Source organism: Salarias fasciatus, chromosome 12, assembly GCF_902148845.1.
Source record: "Salarias fasciatus chromosome 12, fSalaFa1.1, whole genome shotgun sequence".
In the NCBI taxonomy this organism is placed as follows: domain Eukaryota; kingdom Metazoa; phylum Chordata; class Actinopteri; order Blenniiformes; family Blenniidae; genus Salarias; species Salarias fasciatus.
Window position 1 is genome coordinate 8,037,965 of NC_043756.1, and position 18,330 is coordinate 8,056,294.

General features: G+C 42.4%; 2 protein-coding genes across 4 annotated transcripts in view; both read left to right on the forward strand.

The window, feature by feature from the left end:
• Positions 1-144: 144 nt before the first annotated feature.
• Positions 145-6,454, forward strand: LOC115397710 (group 3 secretory phospholipase A2-like). The gene is made up of 7 exons (XM_030104151.1): positions 145-610; positions 1,759-1,891; positions 2,626-2,760; positions 3,262-4,190; positions 4,834-4,963; positions 5,823-5,942; positions 6,093-6,454. Exons 1-7 carry the CDS (start codon positions 145-147, stop codon positions 6,271-6,273), a joined length of 2,094 nt encoding a protein of 697 aa, XP_029960011.1. The 3' UTR covers positions 6,274-6,454.
• Positions 6,455-8,136: 1,682 nt separating this feature from the next.
• hectd4 (HECT domain E3 ubiquitin protein ligase 4) overlaps positions 8,137-18,330 on the forward strand; it is a 32,645-nt gene continuing 22,451 nt past the window's right edge. For all 3 annotated transcript variants that reach the window (XM_030104418.1, XM_030104419.1, XM_030104420.1), the window contains exons 1-13: positions 8,137-8,820; positions 12,368-12,921; positions 14,620-14,709; positions 14,798-14,925; positions 15,309-15,417; positions 15,719-15,857; positions 16,335-16,505; positions 16,606-16,798; positions 16,903-17,064; positions 17,403-17,516; positions 17,608-17,748; positions 17,842-18,077; positions 18,171-18,313. In XM_030104418.1, coding sequence (XP_029960278.1) covers positions 8,674-8,820; positions 12,368-12,921; positions 14,620-14,709; positions 14,798-14,925; positions 15,309-15,417; positions 15,719-15,857; positions 16,335-16,505; positions 16,606-16,798; positions 16,903-17,064; positions 17,403-17,516; positions 17,608-17,748; positions 17,842-18,077; positions 18,171-18,313 — 2,327 coding nt within the window. In that variant the 5' untranslated portion in view covers positions 8,137-8,673. The remainder of the gene's footprint in view (positions 8,821-12,367; positions 12,922-14,619; positions 14,710-14,797; positions 14,926-15,308; positions 15,418-15,718; positions 15,858-16,334; positions 16,506-16,605; positions 16,799-16,902; positions 17,065-17,402; positions 17,517-17,607; positions 17,749-17,841; positions 18,078-18,170; positions 18,314-18,330) is intronic.

Sequence of the window (18,330 nt, forward strand, 5' to 3'; positions counted from 1 at the left end):
TGCAAGAAGCACATGCCTTGTTGAGAAACACACGCCTCTGAGCCCGCAGGTACTGAAATGCTGCTGTAACTCCCGGTGCATTCATCCTCTCACACACTGTTGTAACACTTTAACGGGGCTGATCAAACGCGACCAGACACTGAGATGAGAAGCAGGTGTCTTCTTCAAGTTGCTTCGGTCTTGTCGTCACTCTTTTTGACAAAAGCACACGATGTGAGCGGAACCGGTGTCTCCTGCATTAGATCCAGTCCTGCAGGGGGACAGACGCGCGTCTCGTTCGTGCGTCAGGACAGGAGCGGCGCGCGCTCCTTGTTGCTCACCCTGTGGTCCGAGGACGCGGAGCTGCTCGCCTGCGAGGTGCATTCCGACCCGCGAGTCACGGAGAGCTACGCCAAGATTTGCGAGAAAAACGACACCCGGGGTCAAGAAGTCTTCTGGAAGTTCAACCTCAGCGTCCTGCAGGCCCCGGACGGGCCCTGCTCGCCTGCCTCCCGCAGCGCGCCGGGGACCGGGGGCGCGGAGGGCAACAGGCGGAGGAAACGCGCCTGGATATTCCCGGGGACTCTGTGGTGCGGCAGCGGGAGCAAAGCCGGTGGATATGATCAGTTAGGTGAGCATACTGAGAATTTATTTTATTTTATTTTATTTTATTTTATTTTATTTTATTTTATTTTATTTTATTTTATTTTATTTTAGTGGTCGGACGAGACAGAGCAGAGCAGAAGTGGTTAAAGACAATATTGGTTCTTCAGTGTTATGTAAGGTCGATGGTGTGTGAAGCCAGCCATGCAAAGACTTGGCCCTGTCAAAAAATCTGAAACACCCAGAACTTCCCGCCAGAACAACTTAAACAATTACCAGTTCAGCTACTTTTTTTTTTCTTTATGTGTGTACTTCGTGCTTATTTTCATAATTTATGTGAAATAACTGATGCTACGTCAGGGCATTATTATTGCAATTGTCAATGTGTTTTTAGAGTTGTCTGGGAGTTTATTCACACTTTTTCCAAATTATTCTGAAATTAATGAAAGAAAACGAGAATTTCTGAGGGAAAAAGTGTACTTCAGGGAACACATTTTAGACAAAATGGTAAAAATGATGATAACTATGAACTGCACAGAACTTTGAGAGATGAGATAAATTCTAGAGATTTCAGTGCAATCCCTTTAAAATGAATCTGCCATGAATTTGGTTTGTTTTAGGTTTTTCACATAATCATATATTTTAAGCCTTTCTAATGAGCACTCTTTCTTTTACAGTTTATGAGAGAAACATATTAAAATAATTACTACTACTACTACTACTACTACTACTAATAATAATAATAATAATAATAATAATAATAATAATAATGATAATAATAAAATAATAATCTTTATTGATGCCTTTGGGAAAACTATTTCTTTGCATTTGACCCATCCTAATAATAGGACCTATATAGGTCACAGAATAACCCATCCTTAACTTCACATACAACACAGTACAGGGCAGTGGGCTGTATCAGTGAAGGGAGCTGCTGAGAGCCAAGGGCCTTTCTTACTGGCCCACATTTGACAGTGGGATTCAAACCAAAGAATCTCACAAAACAAACTAGCAATAAGCAGTCACTCCAATTTAAGTTAATATATAAAAGGAAAGTTGAATTTGCATACAACCCATGTTTTCTGTGCGGCTTGTGACTTGAATGAATCAGGTAACATTTCTCCTTGATGAAGCGATTGTGTGATTAAACTTCAGTGTCACTGCTGCTGTGCACAGGGATGTTCGAGAGTGCAGACAGATGCTGCCGTGAGCACGATCACTGCCGGCACATCATCCCGGCTTTCACAGTGAATTATGGCGTCTTCAACTCAAACGTTTTCACCGTTTCACACTGCGAGTGCGACCAAAGGTAAGTCTCAGAATTCAGCCACTGGCCGTCTTATCTGGAGGCAAGGTTCATTCCTGAGAGAATTTTCCTTTGCCTCAAGAAAAACTCCTGCAGACTGTAACTCACCTCTCTCTCCCTGACCTGTCCTCATTTTGCTCTGACTGGCTGAGAAAGTCAAGTAAGAACAGATTTTCTTTGAAGCCTCGATGTATAAGTGAGAAGAGGATCTCTTCCAAAGGAAGCTGCGCTCCTCTCCTGGAATGCTGCTGTTATATCATTTTGTTGCCATGCAATTAAATGTAAACGGATTTGAGATGAACCTGAGGTGATATTACTATTTATTCAGGAGTAATAAAACCACCACTGTAATCAGCCTTGGAGATATACTTCAGTTGTCCTGTGTGAACATGTTTCTTGCTATTTATGTGTTTTGTGGGCATTCCAATCCCGTCCACACAAGCCAATATTCAAACCCACAGAGATGCGTTTTGTTGCCACTTCATGTGTTGATAGCTGCAAACGTAATGTGTTTGCCCTCTAGCTTTGGGTGTTCATCAACAAGTAAGTCACACTGACACACATTTTAATTCGCCTCTCACCTCAAAGCTTATATCTCCTTACAAATTGTTTGGTCGAGCTGAAAGTTGTAGGCAAAACAAGGCGGCATTCAAGGATTTTTACGCCACCGTCTGCCGTGTGTTTGCTGACTGGAGTGCGTCTTGACCCTGGCTTGCTCCTGTTTCACTTCTCGCCAGGTTTCGGGAGTGCCTCCTGGGTGTTAATGACAGCATTTCTTCCATGGTGGGCTACAGCTTCTTCAACATCCTCCAGGTCCCCTGCTTTGAGCTCAGGCAGCAGCGGCGCTGCACGGAGATGTACTGGTTTGGAATGTAAGACACACTCTGGCATCGCTGCCTGAATTGTTAAATACAACTTGTTGGCTTGTCGGGTGGAAAGTTCAGGTGCAATCATAGAATAAGCCAAGATAGCAGATGCACTTCAGAAGCTTGTGTTAACTTGCCTGACACTCTGCCAAACCTCACAGAATAATGGAAACCACACCTTCACCCGCTTAACCACAGCTGTATCTGTCAGATTGCTAAAGCAGGCTTACAAACAAGGAGTGATTAATGGTTAACCTTTTTTTTCCTTGTGAAAATCATACTGGTTTGTTCAACTGCTGTAATACCCAATATTTAAAGTGTCTGATTAAGTGAATCATTCTTAATTTTCCTAATAATTGCTGAAATGACTGTTAATAGTCCAAATACAAATTGAACTGTTCAACAAAACAAGAAGCCTGGTCTACATGAATTGTATTTTATTCATAAAGTCTTGGGAAATAGATTTATTTTTTGACTGGTTTTAACAAACATGTTTGTTCTCTTCAGGTGCAAAGTAGCCGGAGTGGCTCCATATGCTGTCTTTAAAAATCCACTTCCTTTCAACACCTCTGACAGCACCGCTACAAGTAAACCTCCTGATGCTGAAAACAACCAGGGGCAGCTGGTAACCAAAAGCCCCACAATCAACCCTCGAAGAAAGTCACCCAAAGCCCAAGTTCGATGTGACTCCAGAGATCCACCCCGAGGAGACACTTTCCACCGCAGAACATCAAAAGGGAAAGGATGCAGACGACGCCAGAATCTCTCTAAAGCAGCACCTTCTGAAATGCGTCCAGCGTCGAGGACACCCTCCACCACTGAGAGGATGAAAACAGACATCCTGAATGCTTTCAAAAGCAACTCGTCTTTGTCAAATAAAAAAACAGCTGGAAGAAGAAACAAGATTATCAGCAAGAAGTCAGAGATTTCCTCTACAAAACCACCAAACACCCTGCCTGTGACACCGCATCTCCACCCAACAACAGCCGTCGTATCACTGGCTAAAAGCAATAACAAACGCAAAAAAGCACCAAAGCAAAATGACTGCTGCGGACCGAGGATACCTGCAGGTGGCGAGACCATTCAGCTACACTGTAAGAGCTGCCATGAACAAGAAAATTTATCCCACCAGATGACTGCTACACAAGAAAAATCAGCTGTGAATGGCTTTCAGGCCAAGCTGGCAACTCTGGAAAACCTCCATCTGAAAAAGAAAGCAGAAACATCCAAAAGGCACAGTTTGACAATACTCTCAGATGCAGTTATTACCGCAGTACCTGTCACAACAAATTCACCAGAATCTCCTGACAGAAAGAGCAAGCAGGAAAATCGGTTGAAGCCGTTTGTGAAGGAAGAGCCTGCTTCCAGTGACACTGCCCAGAGCACACACACAGCGACAAGCCTTCACCAGAATAACGCTCCTCCCAATAAAACAGGTGAGTGACTGGAGCTGCTGACCCAGTCTCTTCTGCTGGGGCCATTTGAAGCATAAAAGCCCTCATGCTTACAACAGCAGGCATAATGAGAGTGATTATGTATGATTTATGAGTTAACAAGCAAAATGTGCTCTAACGCTTCAGCTGTAAATCCACCTTATTGCTATAACTTAAAGCATAGTTATTGAACTTTTGTCAGTCATTAAGCACTGGTCACCAGTAAAATGAGCCATGTGCCCACTGGCAAGAACCATTTTCGCCTAATAATATTTAAAATAAATCACAATTTTCTGGAATTTCACATTGAGAATTGATTATAAGAGTAAAACAAAGAGGCTTTTTTTGACTGAGCATGTTCGAAACTGAAAGTGATCGGAATGAAAATCGCTCTAATAATTATTGAACTGCTCATCGTTATTTCCATGGGGGCAGGATTAAAAAGGTGTGAACTCAGTAACTTTACCAATCCTGCAAATACCACAGGAATTTTTTTTAACAGCTGGCCCTAGGCTTCATTCCTCTTTGTGGAGATCATAGCTTGGGACTGTCAAGCTCCTAACGGTGATGCTACTTATAATTTTTACTCAGTGTATGTTGAGCTAGCATATTGTTTTACATTTATTAATTTTCACTTTTTTTTCAGATCATAAACACTGGTGTGAAAGCCTCAAAATTCTGGATGAGTGTAAATTCAAGATCCCTCCTTGGGAGAACAAATATGAGCTGCAGAACTGGGAGTCAAAGACCGCCTACCACTGTGACTGCACCGCCCGGTAACATGACAGCACCTGTGCATCTTGCAGTATTTTCCCACAACACTTTAATCTCAGTAAGAGGAAAACTAGTTATTCACTTTGATTGACAGATTTGTAAAGATAGTTCATTCTAAATCCACATGGTGATTACAACACAGTTTAGAAATAATATCACTTCTTGAAACTAGTTCAGACTAAAAACTACCTCTCACTGAAGCTAAGCACACTGAATCCTGTCCTACTGACATTTGCAAAATGTCAGCTATTTTTTCATGGCAGATTTTTCCTTTGATAACCTGAACTTTTATTTTCACAAATCCATAAACAGAAAACCTGCTGCAGGTGGAAGTCACAGTGATGTTTATGGATGCATTCCAATTCGGTTCACCAGGGTCAATGTGTGCTCCTCATTTCATGACAGAGATTTGACACATTACTGCTTTCTTTCATAAGTGTGACTGTTAATAAATTTCAGCAAATAGTAATAGAATTGGTGTTGTAAAATAATGCATTTTTTTGGCAGTTTACATGCTCTGAACCTTAGTATGAACACACGATCAGTGGCAGATTCTACAGCTGCAGTCCTGTGGGGCGTATGGATTGTGCCTCCCACCACAGCGTATGCAGAGCATATATGATGAGGCCACTTTTCCTCATTCCTATTTACAGTGTGTTCAAACAATGAGAAAAGCCTACGCCTGCAGGCAGCTATCTCTGCCAGTGCCTCTGTAGTCAGACACAGAGAGGCATAAATCACACCATGTTCTTTCAGTTCTGAGACTTTTACTGGAGCCCAGTATGTCTGAATCTATTCCTGCAATGTGAAGTTGCATCCTCACAAACAAGAATAAACTTGTCTTTTTTGTCAATTTTAAAGCTTGGCATTGGAGCTGGAACGCTTGGAGCAGCCGAGTATTGTGCCCCGTCTTCTGGTGGATTTCGTCTCTCAACAGTGCTTTACACTGCCAAAGGAGAAGAAATGCCATCACAGAAAGAGGTTTTAAGCTCCGATATGCTTCTCCATGCTAATCTCAGACAGTGTTTAGAGGCTGCAAGACCTGTTCTCGCTTCGTGTGTTAATTCAGTTTGCCCACATAACAGATTATTAGGTCGGGTTCTCTCACTGATATTTCTATCTCTTTTCCAGCTGCACTGGAGGCTTCGCTAAAGCTTCTGACCTACATCAAGCACTTAAGAAGATAGAGGAAAAAGACACTACTGGGGTGCAAAATTCAAACAAGACAAGAAAAAGAGGGATTCCTGTCCGCCTTTATAAGCGCTGCCTGAGGCTAAGGAAAGAAGCTGATTTAATGGCAGAGAACAGATGATTGTAGACTGAGCTGCTATGAGCAGCAGCAGTACATTTTTATGAGCTTCCATGCAGCTTCTCTGGTTTCCATCCGATGGTGTGAAATGGAAAAAAAAAAAAAACTAAAGCCCTCAAATATTAATATCCTTCTGTAAATGTGCTTTAATGAATGTGAATTATGCATCATGTATTTAAGTTATGAAAAACTATCATACAAAACTGAAGACCACGCTTGCATTGAAAGTCTATTAAAATGTTTATTTTGTTTGTCAGTTTGCAATTGATTTAAAATTATGTCTCAAAGCATTTTTACACATGCATGATTTTATTAATGCCACTCCATCAACATATTGATTATCTTTATGTTTTGGGTCATTTGCCTCCCTTTCTGGAAAGGATAAAGTTATTTCATTTATGTGCTGTTTTAGCACAGTGCTGTGAGTATTGATGTTTGATGTACTTTACTGTAGAAAGCAGGTGATTGAAACTTCTGCTTTTAACCTCTACTTAACTGCAATAACCTGTGGTCATATAGAAGGACCACTAAATGGACTTAATGCACCCAGGGGCCCACAATGACTCACAACAACCACAGGAACATCGGTAATGATCACAAACACTATATGTTTATCACAAAAACACTTAACACTCACTGGTAGTCAAAATGCATCAAGAATGATGTAAAAGTCACCCAGAAACAACAGCAAATGATACAAAACAATCACAAAGATGCAAAAATTACAAAGAGAAAATGGTCATGGCAAGACAAAGAATTATGACAAGTGATTACAGTAATGACACAGAGATGCTAAACTATAATAAAAGTTACAAAGATTTTTATATTTATGACAGCGATGCAAACAGACACACACCAGAATATGAACGGGAGACACAAATGACCATGAATAAATACAAATCAGCGATTTTAACCATACTGACACACTGAAAAAAACAACAGAGCCATTCACAATAGAGATGCACAAATGACTGAAACAATTGCAAAAATGACCACAAAGACTCAAAAACAACCCCAATCCAACAATAAAAATGAATAAAAATTACCACTTAAAAGACACAAAACAACAAGCAACTTTGAGGAGACACCAAACCACAGCATTGTTCCATATTTGTCTGATCACAGTTTCTGCATCTTTAAGTAATTTTAACTAACTAAAGGCAAAGGCAGAGTTCCTGGACAGGCCACCCGTCCATCACAGAGTGATTTTAAGTCTCAGTCATAGACAATCACATGGAAGTGATGCAAAAATACCACAAATACAATTAATTGCATTCACAAATCAATACAAAACAATCACAAAAGCACACAAGTACAAAGATACTCAAAACAGTTTTGAAGATGTAAAAAAACATGACACTCGTTACATGTTTGCCTGTTCAGATTACCTGACTCCAACAGGAAATAAGTAGTGATTTATTATGATATCATCAAGTAAAACCTAAACAATATTTCAAGTGTGTAAAAAACATGAATGTTAGGACCACCAATTCATTAAAAGACATGCACGATTGCCACAAAGGAGGTAAAATGAAAAACAAAAACAAAAAAACACACAACACAACTACAAAGAGATGTAAAACTGTTAAAGAGATGAAAATCCACTGAAGATAAAAAAAAATAATTTAATCAAGAAAATAAAAAAAAAAATTAATTTCAAAATTGGGGTAAACAACAACAAAAAGTCGGAGAACGGCCAGAACAGTGATGAATGGGCTTTTTTTTTTTTTTTCGTCTCCTGGGTGTGGGCCCCTCTACATGTGTGGCCCCGGTCCACCCGCTGGCCCCCGGTCCGCCACTGGTGGTGGTGTTTCTCACAAACATGTACTCATGAATTTTTGACATGGCCCGCAGTGCATGCTGGGAGCAGCTCGTTGGCCTTGGAAACATGGCGTCGCTCTGACAGCTTGGTGACTCTCATTATCTTCCCCAGGCACTGACACGGCGGCTGGGCCGCCAGCGGAGCTGCCTGCAACCGGGCCCTAACTGTGAAATGAGATTACTACGGATCCAGTCTGCGTCCTCAAAAGACTGTCGCTCAACCGGCGCGACGCAATAAGAGACTTAGTCCGGGTGTCACGCCCACCCTGCTCGGTTCTAGCGATACGGTGAGTTAGCCCCGCTACGGCTAGCCGAGCCAGACGGCTAGCAGCCGCTGTTAGCGCCACGGGAGCCCCCATGTAATGTGAAGAAGGACCTGCCTCCGCTGGCCGCTCGCTGCTCCCGTGTCGCCCGTGAGACAGATCGGTCCGTCAGCCGACACCACGGACAGTTCACACCGCGGCAGTTACGGCGGTTCTGTTATTGTAGCTCGCTAGCAAACCGTAGCTAGGGCGTTTCTGTCATTCTGTCACTAAATTTTAATGTTCGCCCCCTTTGGCATCCCTGTCGGAGGAGAGAGCGATGGGCTCCGGGGCTGTGGATTCGTCCCAGTGGCTTTCGGTAAAGGAGGAGACCATTTTCCTCCACGACGGGCTCATTCGGGTCACAGATCTGGCCGAACTGCCCAGTGAAATCGGAGTATCGGAGCATGGGGACACCGAGCAAGAGGTGGGTGAAAGCCGCGACTCTCTCTCACACCGAGCCGGACACTGAAACACGTGTGTCACGGAGTGGGGCTGTTTTTGTTTATTTAGGACAATATGCTTTCACTTTCATCAGGAACACGCCTTCAGGATTAACGGCAGCGTTTGCAAGTTTCCTGCCCTGCTTGTTATTGATTCACTGTCAACTTTCAGCCTTTATCTACCCACTTCATAACGCAGCCTTCAAAACAAGAGCAGCCATAGTCGAGCAGCCACAGCCTAACCAGAAGTGTGGTCAGAACTGAGTCATCCTCCAGTAAGGTCTGCCAGGATGAGAACATCAAATCCGTAAAGTAAAGTTTAGCAGCACGGTTAGAATATACATTTATGTATGACCTATGTATGGCAGCGTCATGTTTTTCATGTGCAATTTGAATTTATGTAATTGGATGTGAATACTAGTTAAACTATAAAAACAAGTAGATATTACCATTTCACCTGGTGTTCTTTGGTCACATGTGACAGTTGTACACATTTTTATGCATGTAAACAACTGTGCTTGTGTTATATCAAATAGAATAATCATGAATACCAGCTGAAGTTGTGTAACATTAATCCTCTTGGCATGTTCATACGTGGATCTCTCCTCTATGCTCTCTTTGTCCATGTTAGGATTGCTGCTGCTGGACAATGAGCCAGCGTTAAATGAAGGAAAGAGTAGTACTATGAGTCAGTTCATAGACAGACACCCTCAAACATGCATCCACATTTAATTTAGAGTCAGGTTTATTTGATAAACAGGTTTGTGTATTGTGAGAAGAAGCTGGGTACGTGCTGGAAAAGCATGAATCTACATATATGATTCTTCTTTGTGTTGCTGCACGTTTGTTTATTGAAATAATCTGGATCCAGTGGAGATTAAGTAATTACATAGTTATAATGATATGAACATTAATTTTTGGAGTGAGTGTGTAGAGGATTTCTTTTCTCAAATGATGGTTTTAGTAAATTAGATGACAATTACACTTGCGCTGTCTTTGTCCATTGGAAAACCAGTGAATACCCTGAAGTAATCAGCACATTTAATAAAGAAGTATAAATATGTTTGAGAAACCTTTTATAATTAAATTCATATTTTCTGTTCATTTAACTACTGTAAACCCCTTAGAAGGAGGGCACAATAACAACAAATAGGAAGAAAAAAGGAGACATATCAATACAGCAGCAGTTTGTCAGCTCACCAAAAATATTGTGACAGTTTTAAAACTTTCTCAATACTGTTCCTTAATAAATTATACATATTTTATGCTATATGCTATATGTTTTTGTTTATTTTTATCAGCATTTTTCACCAAAGAATTGCTTTTGTGAGCCGAAAGATTGTTTCAAATGACTTGCATATTGAAGCTGCTTCTGAAAACTTTCTATTTAGTATTGGATGGCTGCAAGTGAATCATCTGTCCTGACTTGTGTATCGATTTAAAGACTAGAAGATTTTAACTGGAGTATCTCAACATGTCTGCACAAATAATAATGTGGAAAGCTTTATTTTCTGTGAACAGCTGTCTGACAGACGTGGTTATGATCATCGTCCATTTTTATCATATACAGGAGCATCTGTGATGACTAGTTGTTGGGACCTGTACTCTCTCCCTTTTACATGAATCATGCTTCACATGTGATAATCTCCACAGATTTTTGTAGGATCACAGAAGTTATTTTAATCTGAGTCTTTATTGACCATGTTGAGGATATTTCTGTCCACTGTGAGACTTTTATTTTGAAGGCAGACCTATAAAACCGGATGTGTGTGTTTCAGTGATGATTCTGACTAAACTTCCAGTGAACAATGTACATGTATGAACCCCTTTGATATTTCTGTCCTGCCCTGATATGACTTGCCGGCCATTAGTCTGTGGAGCACGTTTGCTGCTCTCTTCCTGTCACATGTTGCTTAATGTCCGTTGGTGAATATTAGCCAGGGACAGATGACAGTGACTGGACAATGTCTGTTTTCTCATTCAGCGTCTTCACTTCAGTCATCACATGATGACTTGAGTCACATTGATCACAAACTGAACCAATTTAATACCGGTTGAACCAGGGCCCAGCCTTCCCTGCAAAATGCATTCATAGAATACTTCCTTGGAAGCCAGTTTGCAATTTAGTACAAATAAAGGTTAATTTGAAACTTGTAAACACAGAAGGCAAAACGAACTTGATATTTGTTATAATAACGGTAGAACAGCTGCATATAAATTACATGTTAGTCATTCCGCGTATGATATTCTCAGCGCTTTTCATTAGATGACAGCTGCAGAGTCCTTTACATTCAGCATTTCATTGGACACATGCTGTTAAGTGCTCTAGCAGGGGTGGCTTGGCAGCTTTTTTGTGCCTTTACAGCAGTTTGATGTTTGTATTCAACATGATCACCATGACGATCACAGTGTCCAAGAGTATAAGGCACACACATTTGTTTTCAAACTGCATAAATGAACATTTTATGGTTAAGCTTTAATACACGACAGTAGACTTGGAATAATTTGACTTGATCTGAAATGATCATAGCATGTACTGTTGGTAGGTGAGACTCTTTAAAATGACGGACTGATCAGAGCTTTAAGTGTTTCCTTTTTTATTTATAAATTAAAGTTGAGAGCTCTTTGGTCAAGTTTGAAGCCTTCAACGTCATTTGTGTGATAGGTTGCAGTTCTACCAAAACATAACTTTGAAAAAAGCAGCTTTGTGTCGTTTGTAACTCGTCGTCAGTTTTTGTTCTTCTTCTCGTTGACGCTCGGGTTCTCCACACTTCTGACCGAGTGCGCCTGGCTCTGAAACCGGCTGGGTCATTCAGAGCCGTTTCTGTAGGTGTTGCGATGCTGCCTATTTTTATCCACTTGCGGCAGTGTTTTGCAGAGCGAAGAGAAGGTGGAGAAGGCCCAGCATCCAGCTAAGGATGGTTTCTGTAACATAAGTAGCATTTCTGAAATTGAATCAATACAAATTGTGCCTGCTAAATGGTGTAATGGATTTTTTTCCCCTCCTCGTCCATGATTCGTGGGCCAGAGTGTAATCAATATCTGAAATGCTGCCTAAGTGCACATGAGGCACATTGTTTCACTTGTGATAGGATATATCAAATGTGCTTTGCCATCTCTGATTATTATTTTATAATCCAAAGGAAAGGATTTGTGTCGCAGTGGCTTTACTTTCCTGTGATTCTGGTTTCTAATGGATCGTAGGTATGTAAGAAGTAACTGTGGTTCTTAGTTCTGTCCTTTCGTGTTTGCTGCCTCTGTGCATGGTGAATCCATAATGTACCTTGAGCACAAACTGCACAACATCCTTTTTTTCCTCTGTTGTTTTTCGTGATGGCATTTTTAAAGATTTGTTTTAAAGTTTGGGCATAGCTAATTTAGAGCAAGAAGACTTGTGTAATTTCTTTTCTAAGTTGGAAGATTTTAATGGTTCAATGTCAAAAAGGTTTGCTCAGAAAAGTGGTTCTATGTCTGCTAGCTGTTAATCTAAAACGTTTTCTCTCTCCTTTCTCCCTTCTATTTGTCCTTCAGATTCTAACGTTTGAGACGAAGAACCCGGTAGAACTTGCTGAGCGTCTGCGAGCTGTTTGTGGAAATCAGAGCAATGCATACGCCCGCCTGCTGGAGTACCGGCTCAACGCCCTGCGAGGGCTGTGGGGAGCCCAGCGGCAGCTGGCCCTGGAGGAGCAGCAGGAGCGGGAAGGGACCGGAGGGGCCGACGAGGAGACCCTGGCCCTGCTCAAAAGACAAGGCCTGCTCCAGCAGCCCGAGCAGGCGCCCTTCACGTCCCGCGTCGGCCTGCTGCTGGTCTTCCCCCTGCTGCAGTCGCAGACTCGCAGTGACCCGGCGCTCTGCGGGGTCACGGCGGAGGTGCTGCTCGCTTGCCTCCGGGACTGCCAGCCGCTCAGTCTCAGCAAAGAGCCCGCTGACTGCCTCAACGGTCTGGAGGGACTGCTCTGCTCCTGGCTGGAAGACGGCGCCCAGGAGTCCGGCCAGCCGCAAGGACAGGCCCAGTCACAGATCCTGCACACACACAGACAGAGGGAAAACGCTGCCGCTGCACTTGTAGCTCTCGCCTGTGCCAGGTGAGGACACACATTCTCTTCTTGTTCAACAAATGCGACTTACAGTTTATAGTTAGAAATTATGATGGCAGTAACAATTTGTTGCATACAAGGAAACGATGTGCCGTGTGGACCAATCAGAAGCTGCTCCACATACCTTCATTTATCATGAAACCTAATTACTCCTTAATTAGGTAATATGTATTATTATATTAACTAAGAAATATAATTATAGATATAGAAACAGAACACTGGCAAAATATGCTAATGAATGCAGAAAACTATCACAGTTGCTTTGCTATAAAGTCAGGTTAGTCTGCAGCCACGCAGCAGTGGTTGATACGGTTCTGTGAATTAAATGAAGACGTGACTACAGCAAGGTACCAAGTGGCTATGTCAAACGGTAAACTTATAAACATTTACAAAAAACAGAGTTCATTTGTCCACTGAAAAAGTGTGTTAACCATCGGATATTATCAGCGATCAAGAAACAGTTATTCATTGTTTGAAATTATGAATTCAGACATTCTCGTCTTCGGGCTATGTCACATGATGAAATTAGAAAAGTGTCAGCAGTGGCGTAGCATCTGCCACTTGTGCGATCCCCTGTGTTGGTAGGATGCACGTTGTTTTTATGTGGTTTTTGGGTGGTGCAAAATGTTTTAAGAACCTCTATCTGCCTTGCTTTTGGAGAAATACAGAAAAAAGTCCCTTTGGCAATAACAGAGATGTTGTTTTTTTTTAAAACTAGTTTGTTTTTCACCATAGAGGAGTTTCTTTTTTTTCATGTGTGCTTGAACTCTGGCTTCTGTTGGTGACAACGGATCTTGACTTGTCAAAACCAGAACCCTCCACTCTTTGTTCAGCCTCGTGTTGAGGCTGAGAGCTCTTTGTTGCGGGGAACCATCCAGCCCCAGAGCCTTTTCACCCACTGCGGGAGCTAATTAAAGGGCTATCAGCTGTACTCCCCCCTCACCTCTGTTTGGGCAGTTGAGTGAATTGACAGTGTGAGGTAGATTAGCTAAGCAAATGGACCGCTCTGTCATGTGCTTTATCATCAGCTGTTGATGGGGTGCTTTATCATCAGCTGTTGATGGGATGTTTACGCAGTAAGATGTCGATGAAATGCGGCTGACACCTTTCTGCTTGCTGTCACCTGTGCAACACTCAATCATTCATTACTTAGCATCCATCCATGACAGCATTTCCCTGGATTGAGACAGTCTTTTGGCACTGTAAAGTGTTCCTTCCACCTGATATGACTGCCTTTTTCTGCCCTGTGAAAATCTTTCTGAAGCTGTGACAAACCCCCATCTGCTACACTTCAGGGAGCAGCCAGCGTAGCTCTTCAGTCGTTCTTTGTTTGCGTAGGTATTCTGTCAGAATGCAGATTTACATGAATGTGTTGGTTGGGTTATGTCAGCTCTATGTCGGATGAGGCAAATCAGTAAATAAACCCGGCCCAAAGATAAGTAGGTTGCCGGTTACACCCTGCAGAGAGTTGGGGTGCAAATTATCTCTGTGTTGCATTCTAATGAAAAAGATTCTTTCATTCTGAGTCAATGTTTTTTTGTTTTTTTTTTTGTAATTACTGGAATAATACATCAGATACCCTCTCAGTTTGCAAGCCAAGTTATTGTTCGTCCTCCTCTTCCACTAAAGTTCAAGGATGAGTTTTCACAGTGACAGTTCTGACTAATCTGAGTAATTGTCTTTCAGGGGATCTCTGAAAACTTTCATCCACACAGTTCACCTGCTGCAGAAACAGACTGACCTGGGCCAGCTTCCTGTGTCGGATGTCCTGTACAGGTGCGGAGAACACTTTGATTCACCTGAAGTGCAGTTAGCGTTTAGTTTTTAAAATTATTTAACCAAATGAAATTGTGTTTCTCTCTAGGCTTTTGCTCCTGGAAGGTGGCCCAGGCTCTCCATCCTGCCTCCTCGGAGGCAAACACAGTGTGTCCTGGGGTTTTGAGGACATGTTGCCCACACCTGATAATTCTGCCGGAGGAGCAGAGAGTAAAGGTAGAAAGAACATCAAATAAAATGGATATTTATTTGATGCTATGAACAAAAAAATACATGTAATTTACACATAATTTCACCACATAGACAACATATATTGGTGAAATCAATCCAAGGATGGGATCTGTGAAATGAAATGATTTTATATATAAAGCAGAGGATGACAGTGGTATTTTTGTCTTATGCAAACTGATCAGCTGATCTCGTTGAGAAGCAGAAAAGACAAAGAGGAAATATGGATGTTTTCGGCCATTGCTTTTAAGATCTCTGCCCCAGCTTGTCATTCATTTGTCATTGATGTTTCTGTCTTTTAGCTCCTGCTGATTTTGTGTGTGTATGTGTGTGTGTGTGTGTGTGTGTGTGTGTGTGTGCTGCTCTTGCAGACACTGACCTGGGGCGCTGTCTAGCCACGGATGGTCTATATCTGTACACCACTAACTCCTCTGGGAGAGGACTCAGCAAGCTGGGCTCTGGTTTACATGGGACTCTGAGGTAATGTGACTCCACTTCAAGTCTGTATCTCTTGAGCTGCACCATTCAGAGAACAGCAGGAGGAAGGAGTATTGAAAGACTCAGTTAGAAATAAGAAAGGGAACTATGCAGCCATATTACTTTTTTTATAAGCTTCAAATTTACACTATAGAGAAAATTTTCTTTACTTTCTTGTCTTGTTTGGTGTTAAAAGTGGCAAAGAGGCAACATATTAGACTAAATTCAAGCTATTGTTACAAAAAAAAACATTCTTAACCTAAGCCATGTTTTAATTAGTGAAATCTGTGCTTTGTGCGTGCAGAGGTTTTGTGTATTGTCGAAATGAAGAGCTGGAGCCTGGCTGGGTAGTGTTTAGCAGTGGTCGCCTCCTCCACCGTCCCTCCTCTTTTGATGCCAAGCCTCATCAGCTGTGCCAGGTCATAGACCCCTTCACCCTCCAGGTAATGTCCACTTTAGTTTCCCTCTTTTAAATTTGATGTCACACTGTCTATCATTCATTTACTATCATTGCTCTGTACTCAGTTTAACTTTGTTTTGTGACCTTTCTGTGAAAAATTTGCACGAGTGGGTTTTCTCTGGCAGTCCAGAAATGTGTTTGAGGATGATTGGTGACTCTAAATTCCCTGTAGGTGTGGATGTGTGTGTGTTTCTGTGTTTCTTTTTTTTTTTTTTAACCCTGTGATGAATGGGTGCACCCTCAGCATGCGCTGTATTCACATATATTCAGGAGTATCCCAGATACATCAGGTGGCTATTTTAGGGTGCAGTAGAGCTAAAATGCAAGGAAAAGTAATTGAATTGAGGTGGTTTTAAATTGAAATAAGCATCAATGTATGAATTTGTACATCGACAGAAGCATTTTTTTTTAAATGACCAGTGTTGCACTAACCATCTAATAACTATTGTCTTTTCCTCAGGTGTGCCAGATTGTGCCCATGCCAGCCCATCATTTCCCTGTGGGCAGCAGCATGACCACGCTGCACCTCTGCTCAGATGGAACCTATTTGTATTGGGTCTGGTCTCCAGCCAGTCTCAATGAGAAAACACAAAAAGGTCACTCTGTTTTCATGGATGTCTTTCAACTGTCGGTGAGTTCTGTATGCTATTCCGTGTAGTCTCGACAGCATTGGTTCTGCCCCGCGCCCCTCTTTGAGCCTTGATGTCTTCATTCCCTTCATCTTTTTGCAGACACAGACAGGTTTGTGCATTGCAGACATCTTGCAGGAGAGGGTTATACTCACTCGCAAAGAAGGCGAGTCTTCCAAGTGCTTGAATGAACTTCTCTTGAGTCGAATGTCTCGCTTCCGGGCCTCCCATTCTGCCACATTGGCTGCTCTTACAGGCTCTGCAATCACCAACACGGTCAAAGAGGAGCAGACTGGTAGGGGCTGAACAACTTCTAATCGGAAAACAGATCAGAAATCCTGTAGTGTGCAATTTCTTGGAAGTGGAAGCTGTGATAATGATCTCTTGTTTATTTTGTAGCTGTCAACACCAGCTGTGGTCTCCCTCTAAAAACCCTGAGAAAGACCCCGATGTATGTATGCGGAACCTATCTAGTGATGCTGGTCTCGCCTCCCGGTGTATCTGGGAGTTCTGCCACACGCTCCCTGTTTGGAGGTACTAGCAGCCTGTCCTCGCTGAAAAGTAAGAGCACACACAAACACTGGTGCACTCTCACTCGGTTCATCTGCCTTATCCACCACCAGACCGACTGGTGGTTCTTTTTTTAGGAAGAATCAAAAGCAAACTAAATTTGTAAAGCACTTTGGATCAACATGATTTGCGTAGGTTTGATTTAAAATAGTAAGAATTACAGCCGATCGTGCCGACTTCTGATTCTGTCCAAACACATGTTTAATTTCCAAACAATAGCAAACCTTTCAAAGCTTAATTATCAGTAACATTTTAGTTTACAGGAAGTAGACTCTTTGATAATTTATATGTAAAGGTCAAAAATGATTTAACTTTTAATTTTTGTTCAGTTTTAGCCTCAAGCTTGGTCTTTAACCTGGCCGATGGACAGTTCAGCAGCCGAGCGGACCTCATTGATGCTCCTGGCAGCTCTCTTGGCAGGGGCGCCCAGGTGGCAGGGCTAGGTGAGCTCAGACTCTCTCACATGGTATGTTTTGATCTGTAAGTGTGTACCTTACATAACTGACATTTATTTGTATGATTTCTGATTTAAAGGAGCATGTTATGATGCACTGAACAACTTGATATGGACGTGCTCCAGTGACTACATCGATCAGTGGTGCAACCCCGGCAATCAGGCTTTTCATCATGTTTGCCATCGGCTCGGCGTCAGCCATGTCATCAAAGAACCCAAAGGTTTGCACAAACCACACTGCAATGACAGCTGAGTCTTTACATGTGGCGATCTGATAAAGAAATGCTAATCTGCAAAACCTGCCCCTTTCACAGAGGAAACGGTGGCCACTGGAGAGGTGATCAACCAGCTACTTCATCATGTAGGTGCTATGTGTATCCACCAGCTCAACCTGCTGGCCGCGAGCAGCAACAGTTTGCCTCTCGGAGCCCTGTTGGGTAAACAGCATCCCATCGAGGCTCGCCACTTCAGCAGCATCTGCGACATCATGGAGAAGGCCATGGTCAATGGAGATACCTGCATCATCCGCTGCATCCTGGTGGTGTTCCAGGTCCGTTCCACAAGCATCCAGAGGATGTTTTCATCCAACGGCTGAGCCATTTTAGGATTTTTGTTTCAATTATTTGCTGTATTGCCCTTCCAGGTTGTTTTTAGGTTTTTCAATCCTCAGTCGGAGCAGAACAGGGAGAGTGTGCGTCGCTCAGGTTTGCTTCTGTGGCAGCTACTGATGGCTCCAGTGGATCAGATCGGTTCAGAGATTCAAAGAGAAGTGTGCCTGGCCATTAGGTAAGTCACAGACTTCG

Excerpts from the sequence above, each read along its gene's own strand:
- LOC115397710 (XM_030104151.1), top strand. The coding sequence starts at position 145 with ATGAGAAGCAGGTGTCTTCTTCAAGTTGCTTCGGTCTTGTCGTCACTC. Across the intron at positions 2,761-3,261 it reads GAGATGTACTGGTTTGGAAT|GTGCAAAGTAGCCGGAGTGG; the intron begins GTAAGACACACT and ends TGTTCTCTTCAG. Across the intron at positions 5,943-6,092 it reads AAATGCCATCACAGAAAGAG|CTGCACTGGAGGCTTCGCTA; the intron begins GTTTTAAGCTCC and ends TCTCTTTTCCAG.